The sequence below is a fragment of the Garra rufa genome, chromosome 6 (genome assembly GCF_049309525.1).
Source record: "Garra rufa chromosome 6, GarRuf1.0, whole genome shotgun sequence".
Lineage (NCBI taxonomy): Eukaryota > Metazoa > Chordata > Actinopteri > Cypriniformes > Cyprinidae > Garra > Garra rufa.
This window is the reverse complement of record NC_133366.1, coordinates 9,719,818-9,744,657: the sequence shown is the minus strand read 5'-3', so window position 1 is coordinate 9,744,657 and position 24,840 is coordinate 9,719,818. Positions and strand designations below refer to the sequence as shown.

General features: G+C 35.7%; 2 protein-coding genes across 2 annotated transcripts; both read right to left on the bottom strand.

The window, feature by feature from the left end:
- Positions 1-2,207: 2,207 nt before the first annotated feature.
- pld6 (phospholipase D family, member 6) lies at positions 2,208-5,243 on the bottom strand. The gene is made up of 3 exons (XM_073841473.1): positions 5,056-5,243; positions 4,737-4,960; positions 2,208-2,963 (listed from the first exon to the last, which is right to left on the bottom strand). Exons 1-3 carry the CDS (start codon positions 5,241-5,243, stop codon positions 2,710-2,712), a joined length of 666 nt encoding a protein of 221 aa, XP_073697574.1. The 3' UTR covers positions 2,208-2,709.
- A 2,415-nt stretch (positions 5,244-7,658) lies between these two features.
- Positions 7,659-12,123, bottom strand: cnn1a (calponin 1, basic, smooth muscle, a). The gene is made up of 7 exons (XM_073842756.1): positions 12,064-12,123; positions 11,057-11,178; positions 10,709-10,775; positions 10,030-10,167; positions 9,797-9,913; positions 9,288-9,434; positions 7,659-9,073 (listed from the first exon to the last, which is right to left on the bottom strand). Exons 1-7 carry the CDS (start codon positions 12,121-12,123, stop codon positions 8,861-8,863), a joined length of 864 nt encoding a protein of 287 aa, XP_073698857.1. The 3' UTR covers positions 7,659-8,860.
- Positions 12,124-24,840: the final 12,717 nt, after the last annotated feature.

The window sequence follows — 24,840 nt, the reverse complement described above, 5'->3', positions numbered from 1 at the left end:
ATTTCCGGTCTGCATTGTTTCTAGTCAAATTAGGATATATTCCGAGCTAATAAACTAATGTTAAACCTATTAAAATGTTTTTAAAAAGCACATGGCTCCATAGCGCCATCACTTGGCAATGTCGCAATGACCGTCATTTGTCAGTGCCTCACTTTAATGAGTGTGTAGATGACACGAAGCAGCGGACGTTAGCTACATTAAAAACAGATGGACGCTATTTGAATGGGTTCCTATGGAAACCGGAACAGAAAAGCATTCAATCTGACGTTAGAATTCGTAATGGCGACGCTCATCGTTTACTCAGGAAAAAGGTCTATACTTCTCGTTATTTCCTCTCACCCATAAATATTGAGAGAATTTCCTTTAATGTTATCCAATATTTAATTCTTAGCCATGCATATTATTAATCAAAAATTAAGTTTTGATACAGTGCCTTGCAAAAGTATTCATACCCCTTCATTTTTCACGCTTTATGTTGCAGCCTTAAGTTAAACTGCTTTAAATTACTTTTTTAATGTATTGTCTTAATTATGAACACACTGGCTTGTAGTGCAAACAGTTTTACCGTTTACTGCAAGTTGTTATACTTTTCGTTATTTCCTCTCTCACCCATAATTTTACTTCCGCATTGAAGAAAAATTGGATAAAAAATCTGTTTATGTTTCTACAAATATACACTTTTCAATTATCAGTTATTTACTGTGTCCCTGAACCACAAAACCAGTCATAAGGGTCAATTTCCTTTTTTGCTTTTCATTAATGTATGATTTGTTAGGATAGGACAATATTTGGTTGAGATACAACTATTTGAAAATCTGAAATGTGAGTGTGCAAAAAATCTAAATATTGAGAGAATTTCCTTTAATGTTATCCAAAATTTAATTCTCAGCCATGCATATTACTAATCAAAAATTAAGTTTTGATACAGTGCCTTGCAAAAGTATTCATACCCCTTCATTTTATTTATTTTTTTCACGTTTTGTTATGTTGCAGCCTTATGTTAAACTGAAGGTTCACAGAAGCATTATCCATAATGGAAGACGATTAGATCCCCCATCCAAGCTGACAGAGTTTGAGAGGTGAAAAGGTGAGGCAAAGAATGGCAGATAATTGCCAAATGCAGATGTGCAAAGCTTGTCACATCATACCCAAAAAGACTTGAGGCTGTAAAGGTGCTTCAACTATGTACTGAGTTAAGGGTATGAATACTTAAGCAATGTACTTATTTCAGTGTTTTATTTTTAATAAATGTGTAAAATTTGCAAATCTGGTTTTTGCTTTGTCATTATTATGGTGTATGGAGTGTAAACTGATGTGGGGAAAAACTAACTTAAAGGTTGTATCAGCGATTTCTAGCCTAAAACATAAAGTGTCAAATTCAGCTGACCTTTCATCACGATCCGCTCGCTGCCTGCCCCATAAATTGTCTGTGAAAAAACCGCGTCTCTCTGGTCAGCCTAGGGTCCGAGATATGCCAAAAAAACAATCGGCACTACCAACCTTTCCACACAAAAACAAACAGTGTTCCAACCAATCAGCGTCAGGGATTTGGTGTTGTGGATTTTCGCCCCGCCTCCCTCACATCCCAGCACCAGTAGGAAAGTCCACAACACCAAACCCCTGACGCTGATTGGTTGGAGCACTGTTTGGTTATCTGTGGTGTGTTGATAGCGCCGATTGTTTTTTTGGCATATCTCGGACCCTAGGCTGACCAGAGAGACGCGGTTTTTTCACAGACAATTTATGGGTCAGGCAGCGAGCGGATCGTGATGAAAGGTCAGCTGAAATTGACACTTTATGTTTTAGGCTAGAAATCGCTGATACAACCTTTAAAGCAGTTTAACATAATGCTGCAACAAAAAAAATTTGAAAAAAAAATGTAGGGGTATGAATACTTTTGCAAGGCACTGTATATTTACGGTAGGAAATTTACAAAATATCTTCATGGAACATGATCTTTACTTAATATCCTAATGATATTTGCCATAAAAGAAAAATCGATAATTTTGACCCATATAATGTATTTTTGGCTATTGCTACAAATATACCCGTGCTACTTATGACAGGTTTTGTGGTCCAGAGTCACATATAAATAAAGAGTAAAATATAAATAACGTATTTACCAGCTAATAATATATGAATATCCAAAATAAACAAATAAATAAAATGATACAAATTACATAAATAATGCAAATTTAATGCACTGCTTGAACTTTATTCAAAAGCAAACCTCGACATTAAACTCAGGAAATAAGTTTTTTTTTTTACTTTTTAAAATTTAATATGCAGGTGCATAGATGAACAAACAAGCTTATCTAAAATCTCCTAGTCACAAAAGAGGAACACAAAAGGCAAGCGCCATTACTGAGCAATCAAATGCATGGCTGTGAAACATACTCACAGGTTTCAGCTTGCTTTACACACTAGGTTTTTGTGTATTATTTTAGCAGATGGGTTTATTTTAACTAGTTTTCACTTAGATCGCGCACATCTTAAAAAAATGTTATATTAACTAAACTAAATTAAATTGAACTAAACAATAAATCTAAAGCTTACTGTAAAAAACATTTTGCATAAAAACTGGAAAACATCTGAAGGTGCTGAAATTTTCATTAAGAGACTCAGAAAAATACAAGCTTTTAACTTAAAATTAACTCCTCTGTGTAGAATTATAATGTAAACAGTAAAGGAAAAATGAAATATGAAGCCCTATCTATTTAGCTGCCCATTGGTGGATTGAGGTTTGTGATTGGCTGGATCATTGGCCTCCCACAGCTTCTGAAACTCCTGCTGATAGGGCCGCACAAGCTCTGGCTCCTCTGTAACCATGATGTTTTCTTTGTTGCTCTGGACTGCAGTTAGGGTCCAGTTGAGGGAGCCAGTGATCAATTTCCTGCCATCCACCAATGCAAACTTATGGTGCATATGAACAGCTTTACTCATCTCGTGCCTCACACAGATGCCTGTAACAGAGGTCAAAAATGATTGGAAAATATCAATTAGCTCTAAATCCTCTTGTTAAGTAACAACAGATTTTGACATGTGTCAAACCCCTCTATGTGTGAATCATCTAGATCTTTTAGGTCTGCACTAATGCATTCTCACAGTCCACAGTAGCCGGGTGAAACAGCTTGCAGAAGTTACAGCAGTGTGTGCTGAAATTACAAAGATTGAACCAGACAGAACATGTGCGAGCTGCGGTGCTGTTGCAATCTAGGTAAGAATGACAGTTTTTACTGCCTGCAACAGTCATGCAAGTTCTGACTATAAACTGTTTCATACTGCATACCACAGAGTTGTGAGGACAGGCCCGTGCTAAATACAATGATAAGGTTTACGAAGTCAATAAAAACCTTGAAAAAAAAATCAAGGAATTGTTTGTTTGTTTACTACACTTTTTTTCATTCTTAGAATTTTAGAATAAAAATAAATAAATTCTTAGAATTTTACAAATTTTTAAAAATCGTAAATTCTTAGAATTTTAAATTAGAAATTTAATAATTTAATATAATTTAATAATAATGAAGATTAATAAAGTCACAGATATCATAGACATTTTATGTTTTTTTCTCAGGGCTAAAATAACTCAAGAGCATTTATTTAAAAGAAAAACCCATCTTTAAATTTAGAAAATGTAAACAGTATATTATATTTTGTTTAGTGATAGTTCTTTATGAGTCCCTTGTTTGTCCTGAACAGTTAAACTCCCCGCTGTTTTCAGGTCCCACAAATTATTTGGTTTTTCAGCATTTTTGTGCATTTGAACCCTTTCCAACAATGACTGTATGATTCTGAGATCCATCTTTTCACATTGAGGACAACTGAGGGACTCATATGCAACCATTACAGAAGGTTCAAACACTCACTGATGCTTCAGAATGCACAATGCATTAAGAGCTGGGGGGTGAAAACTTTTTTGAATTTGAAGATCAGGGTAAATGTAACTTATTTTGTCTTCTGGGAAACATGTAAGTATCTTCTGTAGTATCTGAAGGGCAGTACTAAATGAAAAAATATTATATTTAGGCAAAATAAGAAAAAGGTACACATCCTCATTCTGTTCAAAAGTTTACACCCCTGGCTCTAAATGCATTGTTTTTCCTTCTGAAGCATCAGTGAGTGTTTGAACCTTCGGTAATAGTTGTATAGGAGTCCCTCAGTTGTCCTCAGTGTGAAAAGATGCATCTCAAAATCATACAGTCATTGTTGGAAAGGGTTCAAATATGCAAAAACGCTGAAAAACCAAATAATTTGTAAGACTTAAAGGATTTTTCAGAAGAACAACAGACAGTTTAACTGTTTAGGACAAACAAGGGACTCATTAACAACTATCACTAAACAAAAAACACAGCTGTGGATAATTCAGGTAACAACACAGTATTAAGAATCAAGTGTATGTAAAATTTTGAACAGGGTAATTTTTATAAATTCAACTATTATTTTCTCTTGTGGACTAAATTCAAATGTCTTTTATGTGAAATATCTGATCCAGGTCACTCAGTACTAAATAAAAATAACATGCATTTTGTATGATCCCTCTCATTTGGGTAGAATAATTAACACTTTGCTGATTCTGCAAGGTGTATGTAAACTTTTGACTATATATATATATATATATATATATATATATATATATATATATATATTCTTTTATATCCATTTGGAGTTAAATAACGGCAGAATTTTTATTTCTGAGTGAACCAACCTTGAAAAGTCACATTTATGGACCAACACACCTGCCTTACGGAGGGTGCCAATCTGAGATCCAGTGATGCTCATATAGTCTCTGTCTGTAACGACTCGTACAACGACTCCCCGTTTATGCAGGAGGAGAATCGCCCTGCTCAGCTCCATGTGAGAGAAGGAGAACACACACAGGTCTAGTGACAAACGTGTGGAGAGGAGATGTCTGAGGAGTCTGGAGAAGGAGGTCTCAACCCCATGGGGGAGAGGACATGCACTGGGGGCAGAGGGAAATGCAAGAGAAATTAGTTGTTTTTGCACATTTATTTATCATTATTGCACATTTAGATTAGACAAAGCTGATCCAACTACCAGGGGAAATGATTATGGCGTGTGAACAGGTGCTCAACGCAGACTTGGGGTGAAGGGAAGAACAGAACTTCTTTCAAAGGCCTGCGAGAGTCTCTCAGACGCCGCGTCAGCCAGTTTAGCCACTCCACCCCCAGAACGAAAGCTACGGCTCCTAGCCCTAACACTTTCATCAGCTCTTTAAATGACATCTGAGAAACACACAGAGAGAACAGATTAGAAAGCAAAGCAGTGTTATATTACACTTTATGAACAATAAAAAGAGATTAAAAGAGGAGTATGTGCCTGAAGGTGAACATTTTGTTCTAGAGTTTCATTAAGCACATACAGTTGGGATCACAAACTCCTAACCAGTCGTGTCAAGAAAGCCGAAAGCTCCTGCCTAGATGGAGCCCACCCACAGAAATGTTATTATTTTGATCCATCTTGCAAATTATTGCACAATTACTTGTTTCTGTTTGGCCCATGGAAACACAAAATCAAATGCTTTTGTATAATGACCAAATTGTTCTCCAGTTTCAGCAGCGGTTCTCAATTCCAGTCCTCACGCCCCACCGCTCTGTAATTTTGCATATCTCTCTTAGTTAGCCTAATTCTGATAACCAGCTCGTTTAATGACCTTTAAATAGAACCTATACCTTCACTTTAGACTGGAATCATGGTGGAAAATCCTGTGATGTCCACTTCACAGGGCACTTACGTTCAAATAGAACAAATCTCAAACATGATAAGAGATACATACGAAATATGCAAAACGGTGGGGCACAAGAAGCATCATTACTCCAGTCTTTAGTGTCACATGATCCTTCAGAAACCATTCTAATATGCTGATTTGCTGTTCAATAAACATTTTTAGTATTATTATCAATATTTAAAACAGCTGAGCACATTTTTTCTTTGATGAACAGAAAGATCCAATTATCTGAAATAAAAAGCTTTTGTAACATTATACACTATACCATTCAAAAGCTTGGATTTTGTTTTGTGATTATAAAGATAATCATAATGTTACAAAAAAATTCTGTCAGATAAATGCTGTTCTTCTTAATTGTCTATTTACCAAACCTGAAAAATCTACCCAGCTGTTTTCAACATAATAGCCTAATAATAATACATGTTTTTGAACAGCAAATCAGAATATTACAATGATGTCTGAAGGATCATGTGACTGGAGTAATTATGCTAAAAATTGAGCTTTGAAATCACAGGAATAAATCTCATTTTAAAATATATTCAAATAGAAAACAGTTATTTTAAACAGTAAAAATATTTCAAAATTGTACTGTTTTTGCTGTAATTTGAATCAAATAAATGCAGGCTTATTGAGCAGAAGAGACTTTGAAAATATTACTGTTTAAAAAACTTTACGACTGGTAACGTTAGTGTACATTTAATTTTTCAGGCACACCACTAACACAGTTATGTAGGCAATAGGTGGCCTTGAACAATTAGTTTATTTTACAAAAATACTTAACCAAAGATTGACGTGAATGACCAGTGAGAATCAGGTATTCCAGGGCGTTGTGTAATAATATGAAACCTTAGCATAATTCATATAATTGATTATTCTTGAATATTTATCGTAATCTCCGAATTCGACAAGTGTGGTTATCATGTAACTGACATACATGAGGAAAAAATGTATAACACCGTGTTTTAATGTATAATTTAAAGCTTGTTTACACTTCTTTGACAACATGATAGCGTTTCGGGAAGGCGACTAATACAACAAATGAAACTTGTAGCCTACTGTTGTTTGTCATTCATCCAGGCACGTATTTTGTCACGAAACGCGTTTTATAGCACAAAATGTGAGAATGTTTTGATATATTACCTGTTGAGACATGTCTGCCGAACTCAGGTGACAAATAAAAGCACATGCATGTCGTGGACGGTCGAGAGCGAATCGTTCTTGTGAGTCGAATCTTTTCAAAGAATCAGTTGAAGAGGTTCACGAAAATGAATCGTTTTCGAATCGGCCGGAGAGTTTCTCGAATAAAACAATTTACAGACTCACTTTTGCCCGATTTGTTTTTAACTACTAAACTAAAAAGCTAAGAGCGACAATTGGTCGAAATTAAAATTGTTTACGACTTGATTAACATGTTGGTTTTAACAAACTGCATTTTATTGCAACAAACAAAAACGTTTCATCCAAGAAATGTAAATTGTTGTTTGTTGTACATTCAAACTTGACGAATTTAGACACAGAACGCGAAAAACAGCAAGGTATTCTCACACATGAATCATTTGGAACGTTTATTTATTATTTAGAACGTTTAGCTAGCTCTTGCGTGATGATGCGTCACGACGTAAATGATTCACTAAATCGATTTGTCTGAATCGACGTGGCTCTTTTAACCTGTTACAATGGAGAAGTTGCTATCACAAAAAGTGGCAAATTTGTTCCTTCTCTTTCAGAGACGTTTAAATGTAGGTTAGTGTGTCAGTGGCTCCCCTGGATATTTGTGATGGCAACAGATTCACTGATTTTCACAACTTATTAAAAAAAGGACACGTTAGTTTGGTCAGCGTTTATTGTCTGCAATAAAATATGTTTTATGAATGTTTTCATATTCAGAATGTAGTAGAGAATAATTCTAGAGAATTCTTTAGAAAAGTGACAAAAAGTACAATAGAATTACCATGTTTTTTGTCGGACAATGTATCATATGGACATGGTACTATTTTAATTCCTCTGTATTCTTTGAAGAACCTTGGTGCCATGGTTCAATCGGCTATAATCATTCAGTATTATGGTATATATCAAGGCCACAATACAATTAAATCACTGTCCATGATACTGTGAGTACACTTTGTAAGGATACTCTAATACAGTACAGTATTAGGACTAAGGCAGTCATATTTTTTGCAACAATTACAATGATAGTAGTAATAAAATAGTGAGAAACAAGTAATTATGTATATATGCAGCTACCAATGTTGGTTTCATGCTGCTTAAACATTTCAAACATTAAGCAGACATATACAAGCACAGGCTGAAATGTTCAAAAGTGTGTAAAATGCGCAAATGCCATTGCATTGCTTCCTCAATACTTGTGTATATTCTGAACATCTATTTTTGAGTGTTTTACTTGTTCAATCACCCTAAAGAATATAAATTAGTAACTGATGTCAAGGAACCAAATTTTATGCTTTCATTACTTTCCCAGATAGCATGCGTACTTCTGCAAGATGTCTGTTAAAGATCTCTTGATCTGGAAAGCATCTGCTGTGTACAAACCTCTGGCAGACGTCTGTAAGATGTCAGTTGTAGATAAATTCTCATAAACATCTTAAAGACATCTAATAGACATCTATTTGACATCTGATAGCAAACGTCCAATAGACGTATTGCAGATGAGCAAACTACGTCTTGCAGATGTGACTGCAGATGCCAAATAGACGTCTCCGAGATGTACGTGTACTATCAGGGTTTGTGTAGACATACATAATTATTGTTGTCCACACATATAGACACTAACTGATTAACTTTTATGTTTAATCACATGTCAAACTTCTGATATTCTGACACTAAATACCAATTGCATTAATTTTTGAGGAATTTTAAAGACAAAGGTTAATATGTTATATAAGGCAAACTATGACTGATCCATAACGAAGCACCTAAACCAGTTGATTTGGAGTTTTCGTGTGGTGGATGATCCCCTTTAAACTAATCAGAGACCAGCTTGATTGATACATTTTCCACATAAGGATGATTATGAATATAGTTTTAGTTATGCTGGTCTGGGATTGAGAAAAAGGGGCTTCGCCTACCAATGCTGAATACCAGGGTGTAAGTGAATTAATTCACAAAATCAATGCCATCTTGTTCAATTGGCTTGGCGCAGTATTTGCGGTCGTACACTAGACGTGCGCCTCCCATTGGGGTGAGGCCGCTCTGAGACGGCACTTTGTTGGTTCCCATCTGCAGAGACACGGTTGTAGTGTCCACCGGGTCTAGATTCACGTTCTTTTCTGTCACCTGTCTCGCTGTGCCAAGAGCAAACATTCCAGCCTACAACAGGACATATACAAGTTCATATATTTATAATATTTAAATTGCAACATTTGAGGATTTTTAGGGCATTTATGATCTTTCTAGAACCGTCCAGTGTGCTTTCTGAATCCTTTTATATTTTTCAGTAACATAGAGGTAAATTAATGGTGTACGTATTTTACTGTCATCAGTAATCAATACACATTGGCATTATTGTGGCATGTGGCCTCACCATGCTGGCACATTTGTTGGTGCCCATTTGGAGGTTTATTGTGGATCGATCCGCTGGTTTCTCCATGCCTATATTGGGATCATAGAGATGGCGTCTGGTTCCATAAGAGGTCATGCCCTTTTGGCTGGCAAATTTGTTGGAGCCCATCTGTGAATTTAGAGAAAAAGGTACACTTTTCACAAAAAATATGAAGTAGCACAGCTGTTTTCAACACTAATAGTAATAATAAATGTTTCTTGAGCAGCATATTAGAATAATTTCTGAAGGATCATGTGACACTAAAGTAATGCTGAAAATTCAGTTTTCCATTACAGAAATAAATTACATTAAAAACAAATATTCAAATAGAAAATTATTTTAAATTATAATATTATTTCACAATTTAACTGCATTTTTTAATAATGGTCATAGCTGCAAGTGCTAGAAACTGAGACTGTTTTACATTCACCTTTCCTGTTGCATTGCTATTTCTCACTGATGCATTAAATGTCAAGTGCTTGTCAAGTCACCTGCTGGCTGATAATGCTATCCCCCGCTTTGATCTTATCAGGATTGAATTTCCTTTGCTTTTTGGCTGCATACTTCACACCGATGTCACTTTTTGTGTAGAAGCCTTTAGTCTTGGCCTGGGTGGAGAGAGGACATGGAGACATAGTACATATCTTACATATCTTTAGTCATATGTACAGGTTCTTTAAGCTGCTCTAAAATGATATTAAAGAGTTTCAACAGCGTTCCTCACCGCTCCAGCCAATGCGACGAGGGTACACTGGACTTGGGTGTGGTTCATGTCCTCGAAAAGGTCATTGGCCTCAAACATGTCATGTGGTTTCAGGCCGTATTCACCAATGGCTCGAACAAAGTGAGTGATGTTCTCTAACTAAAAGAGTTTGAAGGAATAGATCAAAATAGCTGGAATAAGTAGATACCACTATGCCATATTCAGAAATACAGTATTTGTAGGTCAACTCCACAGGTGAAGTACTTTAAACAGGCAGGAGTTAATGAGGTAAAATAGTCCATTTATTAGATGGGTTTGACTCTTGTGCTGCATTCCCTGTTTATGCAAACTATTCTTAATTGCATGTTTGTTTTATCTTCTGTAACTATTTACATGTTAAATCAATAACCACTTTGACAGTCCCAAAGAAAAGCCAATCTGCGTCAGTGTTTTAAGCAGGCGCTTAGAGTTAAATTCTGTACACATCTACATTCCCTGCATTTCTCAGCACATACCCATACAGCTGTGGCATTACGTTTGAAACAAACCTCAGTTGCATTCTTAGAATGGCAAAAATGTGGTTTACAGTTCCATTTCATAGCATGAAAGTGACGTCCAAGTTGTTGCAATTAAACATAGTATGCACACAAGTTTGACTACAGTGACATGAGTGATCCTGCAAAGTTTATATGCACAGTACCTTGTGCCAGTTTAGGGTTGAATGATTGACCTTCGGAATGGATCCTGGTTGCAGTTTGTTGATCAGCCTAGTGAGAGAAAACACCATATAAGAGCAATTAGACCAAACTCAAAAAGTTGTGAGTGCTATTTTCTGGGTTACTCTTGAATTTTTACCCTTGATCACTTTTCTTTTTTTCTTAATCTACTTAATCTGCCTTAGTTATTAATGAAAATTTTGTGTGCTTTTTGTGATAATTGTCCCTAAATAACCTTTATTTATTTAATGTTTGGTAACATGCCAAGTCACTGACATACCTTTAACTGGTTAGATAAAGGTTTTTAACCATCTTTCATTTCTGAAACTCACTCGCACAGGATCACACCGTCCTTCAGTCCCTCCATGAAGTTGTCAGGAACCGTTCGACCTGTGACCTCATGGATCCACAACCTCAGGGCCTCCTCCGTCTGAGGGTCATACTTCTGTGCCAGCTGTGATGTGAAGTCATGAGAAGTTAATACTAACATAATGCTTTCCTAAAATTATGCATGCATGCAAGTTGTTGCATCTTGTATTTTACTATATACATTTATTGTTGTTGTAAACTTAGAGCAGTGTGTCTCTGTTCTAGCCTTTGGAAGTAAGTTCAAGCATGAACATTTACAAAAGCGTCCTGTTTTGTAAGTCAAAATGTAACAAATGTAGGTCCCCTTGCAACTGATATAAGTGGATACCTCTTATATGATACAGTTGCAAGGTGACCTACGTTTGTCATAGCAGCGATGATACATAATTCCATAATTCTGATCAAAATTAGAGGTTCGACCGATATTGGTTTTTACCGATACCGATAGCTAAGTTGGACCACACTGGCGGATACCGGATTGTTTCAGTTCAATCTGTTTATAACGAAAGAAGTTTGTGTCATTTGCAAATGTCATAAAGGACGTGGTATGAACCGATACATCGGTCGACCTCTAATCAAAATGCAGTGTTTCTCATCTAAAGTTCTCAAGTAAAATATTTATTGAATTTATACACTAATTTGGTGTATATTTCCATGACCATTTAGCCATCTATTGTACATTGTTGTTGTTTTTTTAAGAGAAATATTTTGAATGCATTGGTTAGCAACTTGGCAGTGGAGGAGGTTTTCCTTTAACCTCGAATTAAGTTCATGTTTTTATCTGAATCAATATTTGTACTGGATCCAGGTGTAACAGTTGCTTTCCAATGAGGAAATGCAATGTGGCACAGAACTGTCATAGAGCACAGCTCATGTTTTATGTAAAACTGTTGGGCAATGTTGATAAGCCACATCTATTTTAATTTTATATTTTAATTTTTATTGCATTTGTATTATAAAGTGCACATACCTTGTTCCTGACATCAGCAGAGAGTCCAAATATAGGTCCTTTGCTGAACTGGGTGCTCATGGTCTTTGCTGTGGAGTTGAGTCCTGTTGGTGCTCCTGTGATCCGTATGTATCTGCTCTCTGAGCTGTGTCCCAGGAGTTCTGCTCTGATCTCTCTCCATCTTTTAAATGTCCCTCTGTCAGTTTGTTATACTGTACAAGTCTGCCGCTCATTGGCTGAGGCCTCTTGACCATCTGACCAATAATGAGCATGAATGTACTGCTGGCATGGGTCAAATGAGTTCTTAAGGAATAGTTTAACAGAAATATTTTTTTTTCCCTTTTTTCTCTGCTTTTTGAAGTTTTATTTTCTGCATTTGGTTTAATTCAAAAGGGCAAAGCAATAATAGTAATAGTAAATAATAGTATGATAATAGTAAATGATTACTAGTATTATAATTGTGAAAGGTTATAATAATTTAAGCAAGGAGGGCAGGAAGTGGATGGTGGATGGACGAAAAGGAGACGATGGAATTTGAGCTCTTTATTTGGTCATGATGGTCCTACAGCTGTCATGTGTTCGTAGACATATTTATAACAGAAAGAATCTAGAGTGAAACTGAACTGAGTTCATTACATTAGAGAGTTTCTCTATCTGCATATGAACAAGGAAAAGAATGACTAGACTAATGCACATATATGTGTTTTTTTTTGTGTACTTGGTGGCCAACATTGAATGCTTTTATGGATTGATGGAAAAAGGATGGATATATAGATTGGAAAAAAGAGGGATGATAGATGGACAAATGGATGGATGGATAGATAGATGGAAAACGTATAGATAATAGACGATGGAAAATAATGGATGGATAAATGAATGAATGGAAATAAGAAGGATGGATAGAAGGAAAAAAGGATGGATGAATGGATGGATAGATGAGCAATAGGATGGATGAATGGATTGATGGATGGATGGATGGATAAATAGACAAAAGGATGGATGATAGATAGATGGAAAAATGTATAGATGATGGATGAAAAAGGATGGATGGATGAATGAATGGAAAAAAGATGGATGATAGATAGATGGAAAAAAGGATGGATGGATGGATGGAAAAAGGATGTATGGATAGATGGGCAAAAGGATAGATGAATGGATTGATGGATGGATGGAAAAAGGATGTATGGATAGATGGGCAAAAGGATAGATGAATGGATTGATGGATGGATGGAAAAAGGATGTATGGATAGATGGGCAAAAGGATAGATGAATGGATTGATGGATGGATGGAAAAAGGATGTATGGATAGATGGGCAAAAGGATAGATGAATGGATTGATGGATGGATGGAAAAAGGATGTATGGATAGATGGGCAAAAGGATAGATGAATGGATTGATGGATGGATGGAAAAAGGATGTATGGATAGATGGGCAAAAGGATAGATGAATGGATTGATGGATGGATGGAAAAAGGATGTATGGATAGATGGGCAAAAGGATAGATGAATGGATTGATGGATGGATGGAAAAAGGATGTATGGATAGATGGGCAAAAGGATAGATGAATGGATTGATGGATGGATGGAAAAAGGATGTATGGATAGATAGATAGATAGATAGATAGATAGATAGATAGATAGATAGATAGAAAAAGGATGGATGGATGAATGATAGATAGATGGAAAAAAGGATGGATGAAAGGATGGATGATAGATAGGAAAAAGAATGTATGTATGGATGGATGGAAGGAAAAAGGATGGATGAATGGAAAAAGGATGTATGGATAGATGGGCAAAAGGATAGATGAATGGATTGATGGATGGATGGAAAAAGGATGTATGATAGATAGATAGATAGATGGAAAAAGGATGGATGGATGAAGGATAGATAGATGGAAAAAAGGATGGATGAAAGGATGGATGATAGATAGGAAAAAGAATGTATGTATGGATGGATGGAAGGAAAAAGGATGGATGAATGGATAGATGGAAAAATGGATGGAAGGATGGATGGATGGATGGCAAAAAGGATGGATGAATGGATAGATGGAAAACAGGATAGATGGATGGAAAAAGGATGGATGGAAAGAAAGGCAAAAAAGATGAATAGATGTATGGCTGGACAGATGGATAGATAGATGGAAAGAGGATGGATGATGGATGGATGGAAAAATGATGGATGAATAGATGGATGGAAAAATGATAGATTATGGATGGGTGGATGGATGAATAGATGGAAAAAGGATGGATGAATGGATGGATAGATTAAAATTATGGATGGATGGAAAAAAGGATGGATAAATAGATGGATGGAAAAAAGGATGGATGGATATATAGATGATGAATAAACAGAAAAATAGTAGATGGATGAATGACAGAAAAAAGGATTGATAGATGGATTAAAAGTTAGAAAGATTTAAGAAATGACTCACTAACATACTATTTTAAGGAATGTACTTCAGTCTAGTTTGGCAAGAGATGTATAAAACTGTTTTACGAAGATGAGCCAAGGATAGAGTGGTTATAAAACAAATTAATGCGCATTTGAAAAAGACTGCAATCCAGAGAATTTAAAGGAATAGTTCGCTTTAAAAAGACATTAAATGGTGGACTGCAGTCATGTGGATTGTGGATTATTGTTATGTTTTTATCAGCTGTTTGGACTCTCATTCTGATGGCACCCATTCACTGCAGAGGATCTATTAGTGATATAACACTAAATTCTCCAAATCTCTACTTTTTTGCCATTTTCAAGATTTTCAAGCTCCTTCTGCCAGTAGAAAAATGGTACCATTTGTCTCTGTATCAAATACAATTGTCCACTAGATAGCAGTATAACCAACCTTTGCCGCTATAGACTCAAGGATGTTCACAACATGGGCAATACATGCTTTTCAGAGGGGATTTTAGGAGATTACGTACTCAAACACTCTTTCCCTTATTTTTTTCTTTCCCTTTTATAGGTTTTATTCCTTGCCACTAGCTCTTCACTTAGTTGCCCTACATACACATTTATCCTACATATAATACTGCAATTATACTAGTTCATCAACAGGAGCATCAGTCCTGCAAAACCCAAGTTGTCAATAATGTATTATGGCATCCTGTGATTTAGAAAAGACGCACGATATAGAATCGCGTACTAGCACACTACTCTATCTCACTATCTCTACAGTATCTTCTACACTAATTATTTAACATAATTCAACATGTAATGTCAATGAAGTCAGATGACAACACTGCATTTGCGTAATGTAAAATCCTATCTTATTTTTCAATGAATAGTAGGCAGTATAGAGTATACGCTCTGCATTAAGCAGTAGGCTAGTACTTCATTCTTAAAATATGTACAAATAAATTTTCTAAATTAGTTTTTCTTTTCACACCCCTTCATATCCAACCATTCCAGTTCAAAAGCACTCAGAATCAAAATCCCTGAACTTTAGGTCAGATCTGTGCCATGCATTCATCACAGTTATTTAGCATGAACAGTATTTTTCAGATCTGCCAAGTAAGCGATGAATCATTTATGCTGTATGAGTCGAACTATTCACACTGGTGGGGTTCACCTGAGGACTCAACCATGTGTGACAGAGTCTGAAACATGCACTGTGTACACTAAAGCACATCCAGTACAGTTAATTTCTTTAGATTTTAACTTTAAATCACTAGAGGGTTTTTTTTACCTACACCATCCTGTAACATATGGTTACAATCAGCAGAAGACAGGCCTGAATAATGGTAAAATACTGCATAATCCTGCTGTGGCTTTTGAAGCAGGTTTGGGCCAATGACAGAATGTTGCCTGGCAGTATTAAGACTCCAGATCTGACATTAAGGTACTTGTCATTCAGATGGGATGCTGTTTGAGTCTAAAACTTCAACTCACTCATCCAAAAACTATTTTTTATCAATAGACAAAGCTAATGGCACAAGGCATCAGGAATTTAAAGTCAACTGTATAGTGATCCAGATATTCTGCACAATTTGGGCTACACAACCTTGACTGCCATGTGGGAAAACAGACATAGTTTCCAGCCTAGATTAATGTTTCTCTGCCATCATTCTTCTTGACAGAGGCCAAGGGTCACTAATGGTTATAATAAAGACCTCTTAGACCAAAAAAGACCAAAAAAAAAAAAGAAACTAGTTAGTTTAGTACCATCAGAAAGTTTGGGGTTGGGATAATTTTTGGGGATCTGTTATGCTTATCAAGACATTTATTTGATCATCTTATAATATTGTGAAATATTATTACAATTTAAAATGAGTGTTTTCTGTTTGAATATATTTTAAAATGTAATTTATTTTTTTGATACAAAGCTGAATTTTCAGTCTTCAGTGTCACATGATTCTTCGGAAATCATACTAATATGCTAATATGTTAAATAGCAAGTAATATATATATATATATATATATATATATATATATATATACATACATACATACATACATACATACACATATCTTGTTGTACATTTAGCGCAGTATGATTCTGTTCTAGCCTCTAGAAAATGCAGGATGGATATAAACATTTACAAGCTTCCTGTTTTGTAGTCATATCCACTTATATCATACAGTTGTGAGGTGCCCTACATTTGTCATAGCAATGATGATGCATGAAACCCATAATTAACATTAAAATGGAGTGTTTCTGATCTAAAGTAAGATCTATAGTATGATTTATTGAAGTTATACACAAATGTGATGTATATTTCCACAATGTCAGTTAATAGATATCCCTAAAGTTTCATTAACCATCTGTTGCACACTTACAAAAAAAAAAATTGTAGATAGATAGATAGATAGATAGATAGATAGATAGATAGATTTTTTTGAGACCAATATGTTTTCTTCATACCACAGTGGAAGGGGTTTTCCTTTTAATTAAGTTTTTTTTTTAATCAATGCATACAAATATTTGTTACTTTACAATGAGGAAATGCATTGGTGTAGTTCCATTGTAGCACAGATTTGCCTTAGGGCACTGCTCATATATAAAAACTGCTGGGCAAAGTTGATAAACAACAACACCTATTTTACTTTCGTATGCAGTTAAGGCTTCCAATTTTATTTGTATATCTATCATTCATATTCATTTATTTGTCTTATGTCATGCATATTCATGCCATATTTCATTTATAAAGTATCAAAATGTCTGAGAAAATAAGTGAAAATGATCACAATTTTCGAATGAAAAAAATCCCTATAGAAACTACATGCTGTTATACAATCAGTTTGAGGAAAGGAAAGGGAAAGGAAAGGAGGTGAAGTGAGGCCAAGTATGGTGACCCAGGAATTTGTCCTCTGCATTTAACCCATCCAAGTGCACACACACAGTAGTGAACACACACACCCCGTGAACACACACCCGGAGCAGTGGGCAGCCATTGCTGCGGTTCCTTGCTCAAGGGACTCACCTCAGTCGTGGTATTGAGGGTGGAGTGAGTGCTGGTTATTCACCTTCCCCACCTACAATCCCTGCCGGACCTGAGACTCGAACCCGCAACCTTTGGGTTACAAGTCCGACTCTCTTAACCATTAGGCCACTACTGCCCCCAAAGTAGTGAAAATTAAACGTTTACATCAATTTCTTATTTTCTGTATCCTCCACATGATTTAATGACAGAACTGTAGCTGACAAGAGCCAAACATGATGATCATGTTGTCCAAAAGTTTACCAAAGGATCCTGAGCTTCACGGCAAGCAACAACATTGGCTATCTGTAGAAAATAACAAAAACACATGATAAATGCCAATACTTTAGTGCAGAATCTACTTCACTGTATGATTTTTCATTGTTTTGCATTGTTAGAACTCCTAAAACTCTGCTTATTTTATGGATTAAATGAAAACATTCTTAGGTTTTCAACATAATTTCAGACTTTTGGACCCCACTGCATGTGTGTTGTCATCATCTTTACATGTACTCCTTTAGGGAACCTCATCCAGAATGAATTAGTTTACATTTGGCAATCATTACATTCTGAGCTGTGTCATAATGCGTGACACGTGATCCTGTTCAATACTTTATTGTCCGCACAATTCAATGAATGTCTTTCCTTTCAGCATGTTTTCAATTATTCTGTCTCATGGAGGCATTTCATGAAAGTATTAAAAAAATCCAGTTGTACCAATTTCATAAAGACGATTCCAGTAACAATACGGGCACTGTATTCATCCGAAAACGTTCAAGGAGCCAAAATCTGAATTCATACCAACTGGCCCTCTCTCATACAGAAATAAAGGACCATAAATGGCCAGATGTGCTTATTACTGCTAAATAAATCACAGTCGTTTAAGATAACCCTCGCAGGCTGAGCGTTCCAAATGCTCTCAAACTCCAGTCACTGTTAAGTATAAAGATTTGAATATTGTCACTTGAGTTTGAAATCGAAGAAACTGAAAGTCATTCCTATCTTCGCTATACAGCTAACAGGAACATTCGCAGAATGTTCTGGCAATGTTTTCTCAACGTTCTACTAGTACACTAATTTATTGCTTGTTCAAAGGTATCTTGTCAAAACGTTCTCAAAATATTAGCACAAAAATGTTATTAATACGTTCATGAAACTTTTTTAACGCTTTAGTCACTACTTGTTCCAAAAGTTTAGACAGTGTTCTCATGAAGTTTGCAAAATTATAAAATGGAACGTTCCCTTAATGTTTTCGTTCGCGTAAACAAGATTTTTAGAATGTTTCATTAAAAAACTGTATGTTTAAAAACTGTACGTTCCAAAAACATTCAGAAATAATGTTTTAACCTAACTCTCAAAACGTTCTTAGAACCCATTTTTAGCGGGAGCTCAGTGAGAGTTTGTGGAGAGACATTTTATGTTGCTATCACACATGATTTGAGTCTTATCTGCTAGTTCCTTCTTCATTTACACACACCGCCCCCATCCCTCCAGACCTCACATAAAAACCATCAATATATTATTACCTGTTCCACCAGCTCGGTATTGATCTGATGCCTCCAACTCCTCTCATCTACTGCCAGAGCTATGCATCTATTCCGGCCAGCCGTGTTGAAGACGACACTAAAACCCTGACAGTACAATTTCATTGATTTCTGTACTTGGATTCTCTGCGTGATTGTGTGCGTGTGAGTGTGTCCTGGATATTAAGTGGCCGCTAGACGTCGCCGAATATATCGCATCATAACAGTTTATCTTCATGTATATGTATTGAGGTACTTGGATTCAGATTTAATGCGACAGATTTGATAGATGAGCGTTGTTGCATTTGTCACGTTGCTAATAAGAAGCGTGTGTGATGAATAGCTGTGCTAAAATCCTGATTCTGATTTTAAAAGGAGGTTTTTGATTATTTATAGCATGGATTTATTAAGGGAAATCTGCTGTGTTTATTTACCCCAACATGGTACATAGTACTTTAAGGTACATACAGTTGAAGTCAAATGTTTACATACACCTTGCAGAATCTGCAAAATGCTAATTATTTGACACAAATAAGAGGTATCATGCATACAAAATGCATGTTATTTTTAATGTAGTACTGACCTGAATAAAAGACGTTTACATATAGTCTCATATAGTTGATTTTATAAAAATGACCCTGTTCAAAAGTTTAGATTCTTAATAGTTTTTATCCAAATCATCCACAGCTGTATTATTATTATTTTTTAGTGATAATTATTCATGAGTCTCTTGTTTGTCCTGAACAGTTAACTGCCTGCTGTTTTTCAAAAAAATCTTTCAGGTCCCACAAATTCTTTGTTTTTTAGCATTTTTTTGTTTTTGAATCCTTTCCTACAATGACTGTATGATTTTGAGATCCATCAAATGCTCACTTATGCTTCAGAAGGAAACATGCATTGAGAGTTGGGGGGTGAAAACTTTTTAAATTTGAAGATCAGGGTAAATGTAACTTATTTTGTCTTCTGGGAAACATGTAAGTATCTTCTGTAGTTTCTGAAGGGCAGTACTAAAAAAAAAAAAAAAAGTATTTAGACAAAATAAGAAAAATGTATATCCTCATTCCATTCAAAAGTTTACACCCCTGACTCTTAATGCATGTTTTTTACTTCTAAAGTATCAGTGAGCGATACTAAATAAAATATAACATGCATTTTGTATGATCCATCTTATTTTGTAAAATAATTAACATTTTGCAGATTCTGCAAGGTGTATGTAAACTTTTGACTTCAACTGTATTAGCACCTTAAGTTTATATATAAGAACACCCTTGTGAGTTTTGTACCGCTTTTTTTCTGAGAAGCTCTAAAAATGTGTGAATTATCTAATTTTGTAATTCGCTTTGGATAAAAGTATCTGTTGAAAAAAACTGTCGATAGTTTTGTATGTGAGTTCTTGTTGCGTATGTATAGTATGTGTCTGATGAATTTGAAAATACACCATTAAAACAACAAAACACAGAGACTGAAAGAAAGATGCATTTTAAGTGTGAGTCTTTTTACAAACCCTAGGGAGAAAGTCCAAATGTGACTATCCTGTTACCTTTTCTTGATCAGAGCAAAGCAGGTGGGTTTAAATTTGAGACTGGAGCAGCAGCACACACAGAAACACACATTCATGAGTCTGAACACAACCATTCAACACCTGGCAGGGCTGGAGTTAAGAATTCACAGCACCATCTATTTACCGCGGAGGAGGGACGTCAAATGCTAATCAGGTTTTGTTTGAAGCGGTCGAGTTTCTGAGCCAGCGAGCATTTAAAGCAACACTCCATTGAGCTTGAAGCCAAAACACACTGGTATCTATTACTTACGAACCTTCTACATAGTCATTATCTGCTCTGTGATGTTTGAGCACCAAAACATGTTACATTCAAAACGTCTTTTCTGTCTCATTTGATTCACAGTGCACCACGTCTTTATTCACAATGAACTCAAAACCCATTTTTGCTAGTTTGCTTGTTGCCAACCTCAAACTAAATTTCTAACATTTTGTTTCCTAGTGGTCTGATATAAACACACACCCAAGTTGCATTGTTGGCCAATAATCTGATTGGTTTTTCCTGGTTTTGTGTGTAATATGTATCAGACGGTCAGTGAACGGACCCTGGGCGGTGCGTTTGTGTCCCGTCTGAAGCTGAGACTACTATGACTTAAGTGTGAGTATGATGTCAAACAGCTTCAACATCTGAAAACAGGCTCTGGAATGGAAAGAGAGGATGGAAAACTCTAACTTTGGCTCTTCTCATGTCCATCATGTCATTTCACTGTGGTGATGAACTCATATGACGCATGAGACCCATTACTGGATTAGAGGCCTATACATGCATAAGCTGTTTGAACTCACTCCCATAGAAATTCCACATAGTTCACGTGTGTAGAAATAATGAGTGAAAATATGTGCATTTGGGCATCAATGATGTTAAAGCTCAGGATGTTAAAACATTCAGTAGCTAATGATGATCTATTTGAAAACCAGTCAGACAGTTTTAAGGAGAAGTTCACTTTCAGAAACCAGAATGTACAGATAATTTACTCACCCCCTTGTCATCCAAGATGTTCATGTCTTTCTGCAGGCATAAAGAAATGTTTTTTGAAGAAAATATTCTCTATATTGTGGACTTCTATGGTGCCCTGAGTTTGAACTTCCGAAAGTTTAAATGCAGCTTTAAACAATACCAACTGCAGTTGTAAATGATCCCAGCCGAGATAGAAAGGTCTTGTCTAGTAAACGATCTGTTTTTTTTATTATTATTATTATTACAATTTATATACTTTTTAACCTTGAACTATCGTCTTGTCTTGCTCAGCCTAAACTGGTTTCTGGTTCAAGACAGTTAGGATATGTCAAAAAACTCCACATGTCTTTTTCTTCCTCAACTTCAAAATCTTCATACATCGCAGTTTTACCTTTTTTATTAAGGGTGTTTGATCTTTGCATGTTCACTTTGCAAACACTGGGTCGGTACTTCTGCAGAAATGTAGGACAATTTTGAAATGATTTTTGATGTTGAGGGAGAAAATAAGATGGGAGTTTTTCAACATACCCTAACTGTCTTGAACCGAGAAAAAAAAAAAAAAACAGAGTTTAGGCAGAGCAAGACAATTTCATTTGAGGTTAACAAGTATGTAAATTGTAATTTAAAAAAAAAATGTCTTTCACTATCGGCTGGGATTGTTTGCAACTGCATTTGGAAATTTTGGAAGTTCAAACTCGTGCACCATTCCACTATATTGTCCACTATATTGAGAAAAATCCTGAAATGTTTTCCTCATAAAACATCATTTCTTTTACGACTGAATAAAGAAAGACATGAACATCTTGGATGACAAGGAGGTGAGTACATTATTTGTAATTTTTTGTTCTGGAAGTGAACTACTCCTTTAAGATGCTTTTCCAATAATCTGATTTATTTTTGCCATTCAAAAGCTTAGTTGGTGAGATTTTTCATTGTTTGTGAAAGACGCCTCGTATGCTCACCAATGCTCCATTTATTTGATCAAAGATACATTACAATCAGTAATATTCTGAAATATTGTTACAAATTAGAAAAGCTGTTTTGTATTTAAATATATTTGAAAATGTAATTTATTTCGAATTTATTATTACTCCAGTCTTCATTGTCATATGATGTTACAGAAATCATTTTAATATGCTAATTTGCTGCTCAAGAAACATTTCGCATTATCATCAATGCTGAAAACAGTTATGCTTCATGATATTTTAGTGAAAAAAAGTGATTCATTTTTTTCCTGAATTCTTTGTTGAATAGAAAGTTCAGTAGTAGTAACAGCATTTATTTGAAACAGAATATTTGAAACAGTATGATGAACTATCAAGTGCAGGTGTAGTTTGTGTAAGGTGAGGGGTGTAAAGCGCAGGATGTGGGGTAAGAGGGGTTAACGGGCAGACAGATAAGATACAGCTGGCCAGCGAGAGGTACCGCTGTTTAATTCAGGAAAACACACACAGACTGACCACAGTACAGGGGATTGAGCGTCTTTAGGGAGCTGAACTACTCACTCATGACCACAGAAACCTCCGGAGCCCACATTGTCCCTGCCTGCTTGCTTTTTAATGAATCCGAGTTGTCTGCCTGCCTGTCTCCTGTTATCAGCCGTGCAATAGCTTTCAGGCCAAAAAGCTTTTGATATAAGGTCAGAGGTCACGGAGAGAGCATACAGAAGCTTCTCCACCCCTGGTTTTGGGTCACTTCACATCAACAGTGCATTTGCAACAGAATCAGCGGACAGCGTGTCTGGTTGGAGTCTCTATTGGCGTCCACTTGCATGGGTTCAGCTTAATCACTTTTCCGTCATAGTTCAGTCGGTAATGGAAAGTCATTAGTTGTCTCATGTGGCCAGACTTTTAACTATTCGTATAAAGTCTTGTCGACTTTGCGGCCAATTCTAGCCAGAATATGCAATATGCATAATCACACAGGCACGATAATGCATGCTAAAAGATATAAAGCAGAGAATTAGATGTCATAAACTCTCAGAAAGTGTCTTTTTTCAAAGAATTTAACGCTTTTTTGCATTATATGACTTATTTTTTAGCATTACGCTTAGTTTTTGTTTGTGTTCTGCTTCAAGAGACCCTTGTGAATGTTTCGTATAGGTTTGGTAATGAGAGGGTGCACACTGGGTGGTGCTTATTTGGCTCACTGATGCCTGTTGCTTGTGTGAAATGAAAGGTTCTGTAACACTTTTGAAAGTCTCTTATGCTCACTGAGCTGCATTTATTTGATCTCAAATATAGTAAAATTGTGAAATATTATTACAATTAATAAGAACCGTTTTCTATTGTAATATATTGTAGAATGTAATTTATTCCTGTGATGCAAAGCTGAATTTTCAGCATCATTATTCCTGTCTTCAGTGTCACATGATCCTTCAGAAATCATTCTAATATGCTGATTTGCTGCTTAAGAACATTTCTTATTATTATCAATGTTGAAAACTGTTAATATTTTTCTGGAAACCATGATTTTACAGGATTCTCTGATGAATAGACAATTCAAAAGAAATGCCATGTTGGATAAAACATGTCATTTCTATCACAGAAACTGATGCATAGATTAAGTTTTAGTTTAATTATAGAGGTATGGAATGGTTTTTCACTTTTTTGTTGTTTATAGTGAAACTTTTGAAGAAGGAAGTGGTCAGTGGTCTCTGTATTTGTTTGATGTTTGTTAGAATCCATCACATGGTCCATATTTGAAGGGACCACATAAAGTAGAAGTGGTTCTCGATCATCAAAAGTTCCAAATTCTATTCCAGAAGGCAGTTCTGATGCACACTCGAGAGAGTTCTGGTGATTTGATCATAATATAGCTGGAAGCTTTATTGGGTGTGGGAAAGGAAAGGCCAATCTTCCCACTTACAGTACAGATCTTGGAAACACTTTGTGCTTTTGTCAGAAACAGCTACTTCAGATCTGTCATGGTGCCAGATCCACCAAACAGCTACAGTAAATGGGTCATTTGGTAATGAGAGGTATCTGGAAAAATATTGCGGATGATAGGGTTTTATTCCCTTGAAATATAACGTTGTGGTTCTGATTCATCTGGCAACATTATTCTAAAAAGTCTCAAAGTCTAAAATAATGTTTGTTTATAACATTTCAGCTGAATGATTTCAGTCTGTTTATCAACAAACAGCTCACTTTTCAAGATTTAGTTAATTCCTGATCAATCAAGTCACACTCTACATTTTCTTATTCTTGACATTTCAACAAGTGATACTTCACCCAAAAATGAAACTTCTGTCATTACTTACTCACCCTCATGTCATTCCAAACCAGTAAGTCCTTCATTCATCTTCATCTCAATACAAAATAAGATATGTTTGATGAAAGC

Bases quoted from the DNA above. Each gene is read 5' to 3' on its own strand.
- pld6 (XM_073841473.1), bottom strand. From the start codon at position 5,243: ATGTCATTTAAAGAGCTGATGAAAGTGTTAGGGCTAGGAGCCGTAGCT. The intron at 4,961-5,055 runs GTAGTTGGATCA...CTCTGCCCCCAG, and splicing joins CGCCATAATCATTTCCCCTG to TGCATGTCCTCTCCCCCATG. The intron at 2,964-4,736 runs GTGTGTTGGTCC...CCTCTGTTACAG, and splicing joins TGGCACCCTCCGTAAGGCAG to GCATCTGTGTGAGGCACGAG.
- cnn1a (XM_073842756.1), bottom strand. From the start codon at position 12,123: ATGAGCACCCAGTTCAGCAAAGGACCTATATTTGGACTCTCTGCTGAT. The intron at 10,776-11,056 runs GTGAGTTTCAGA...TTCTCTCACTAG, and splicing joins GACGGTGTGATCCTGTGCGA to GCTGATCAACAAACTGCAAC. The intron at 9,435-9,796 runs GTGACTTGACAA...CTAAATTCACAG, and splicing joins ATAGCATTATCAGCCAGCAG to ATGGGCTCCAACAAATTTGC.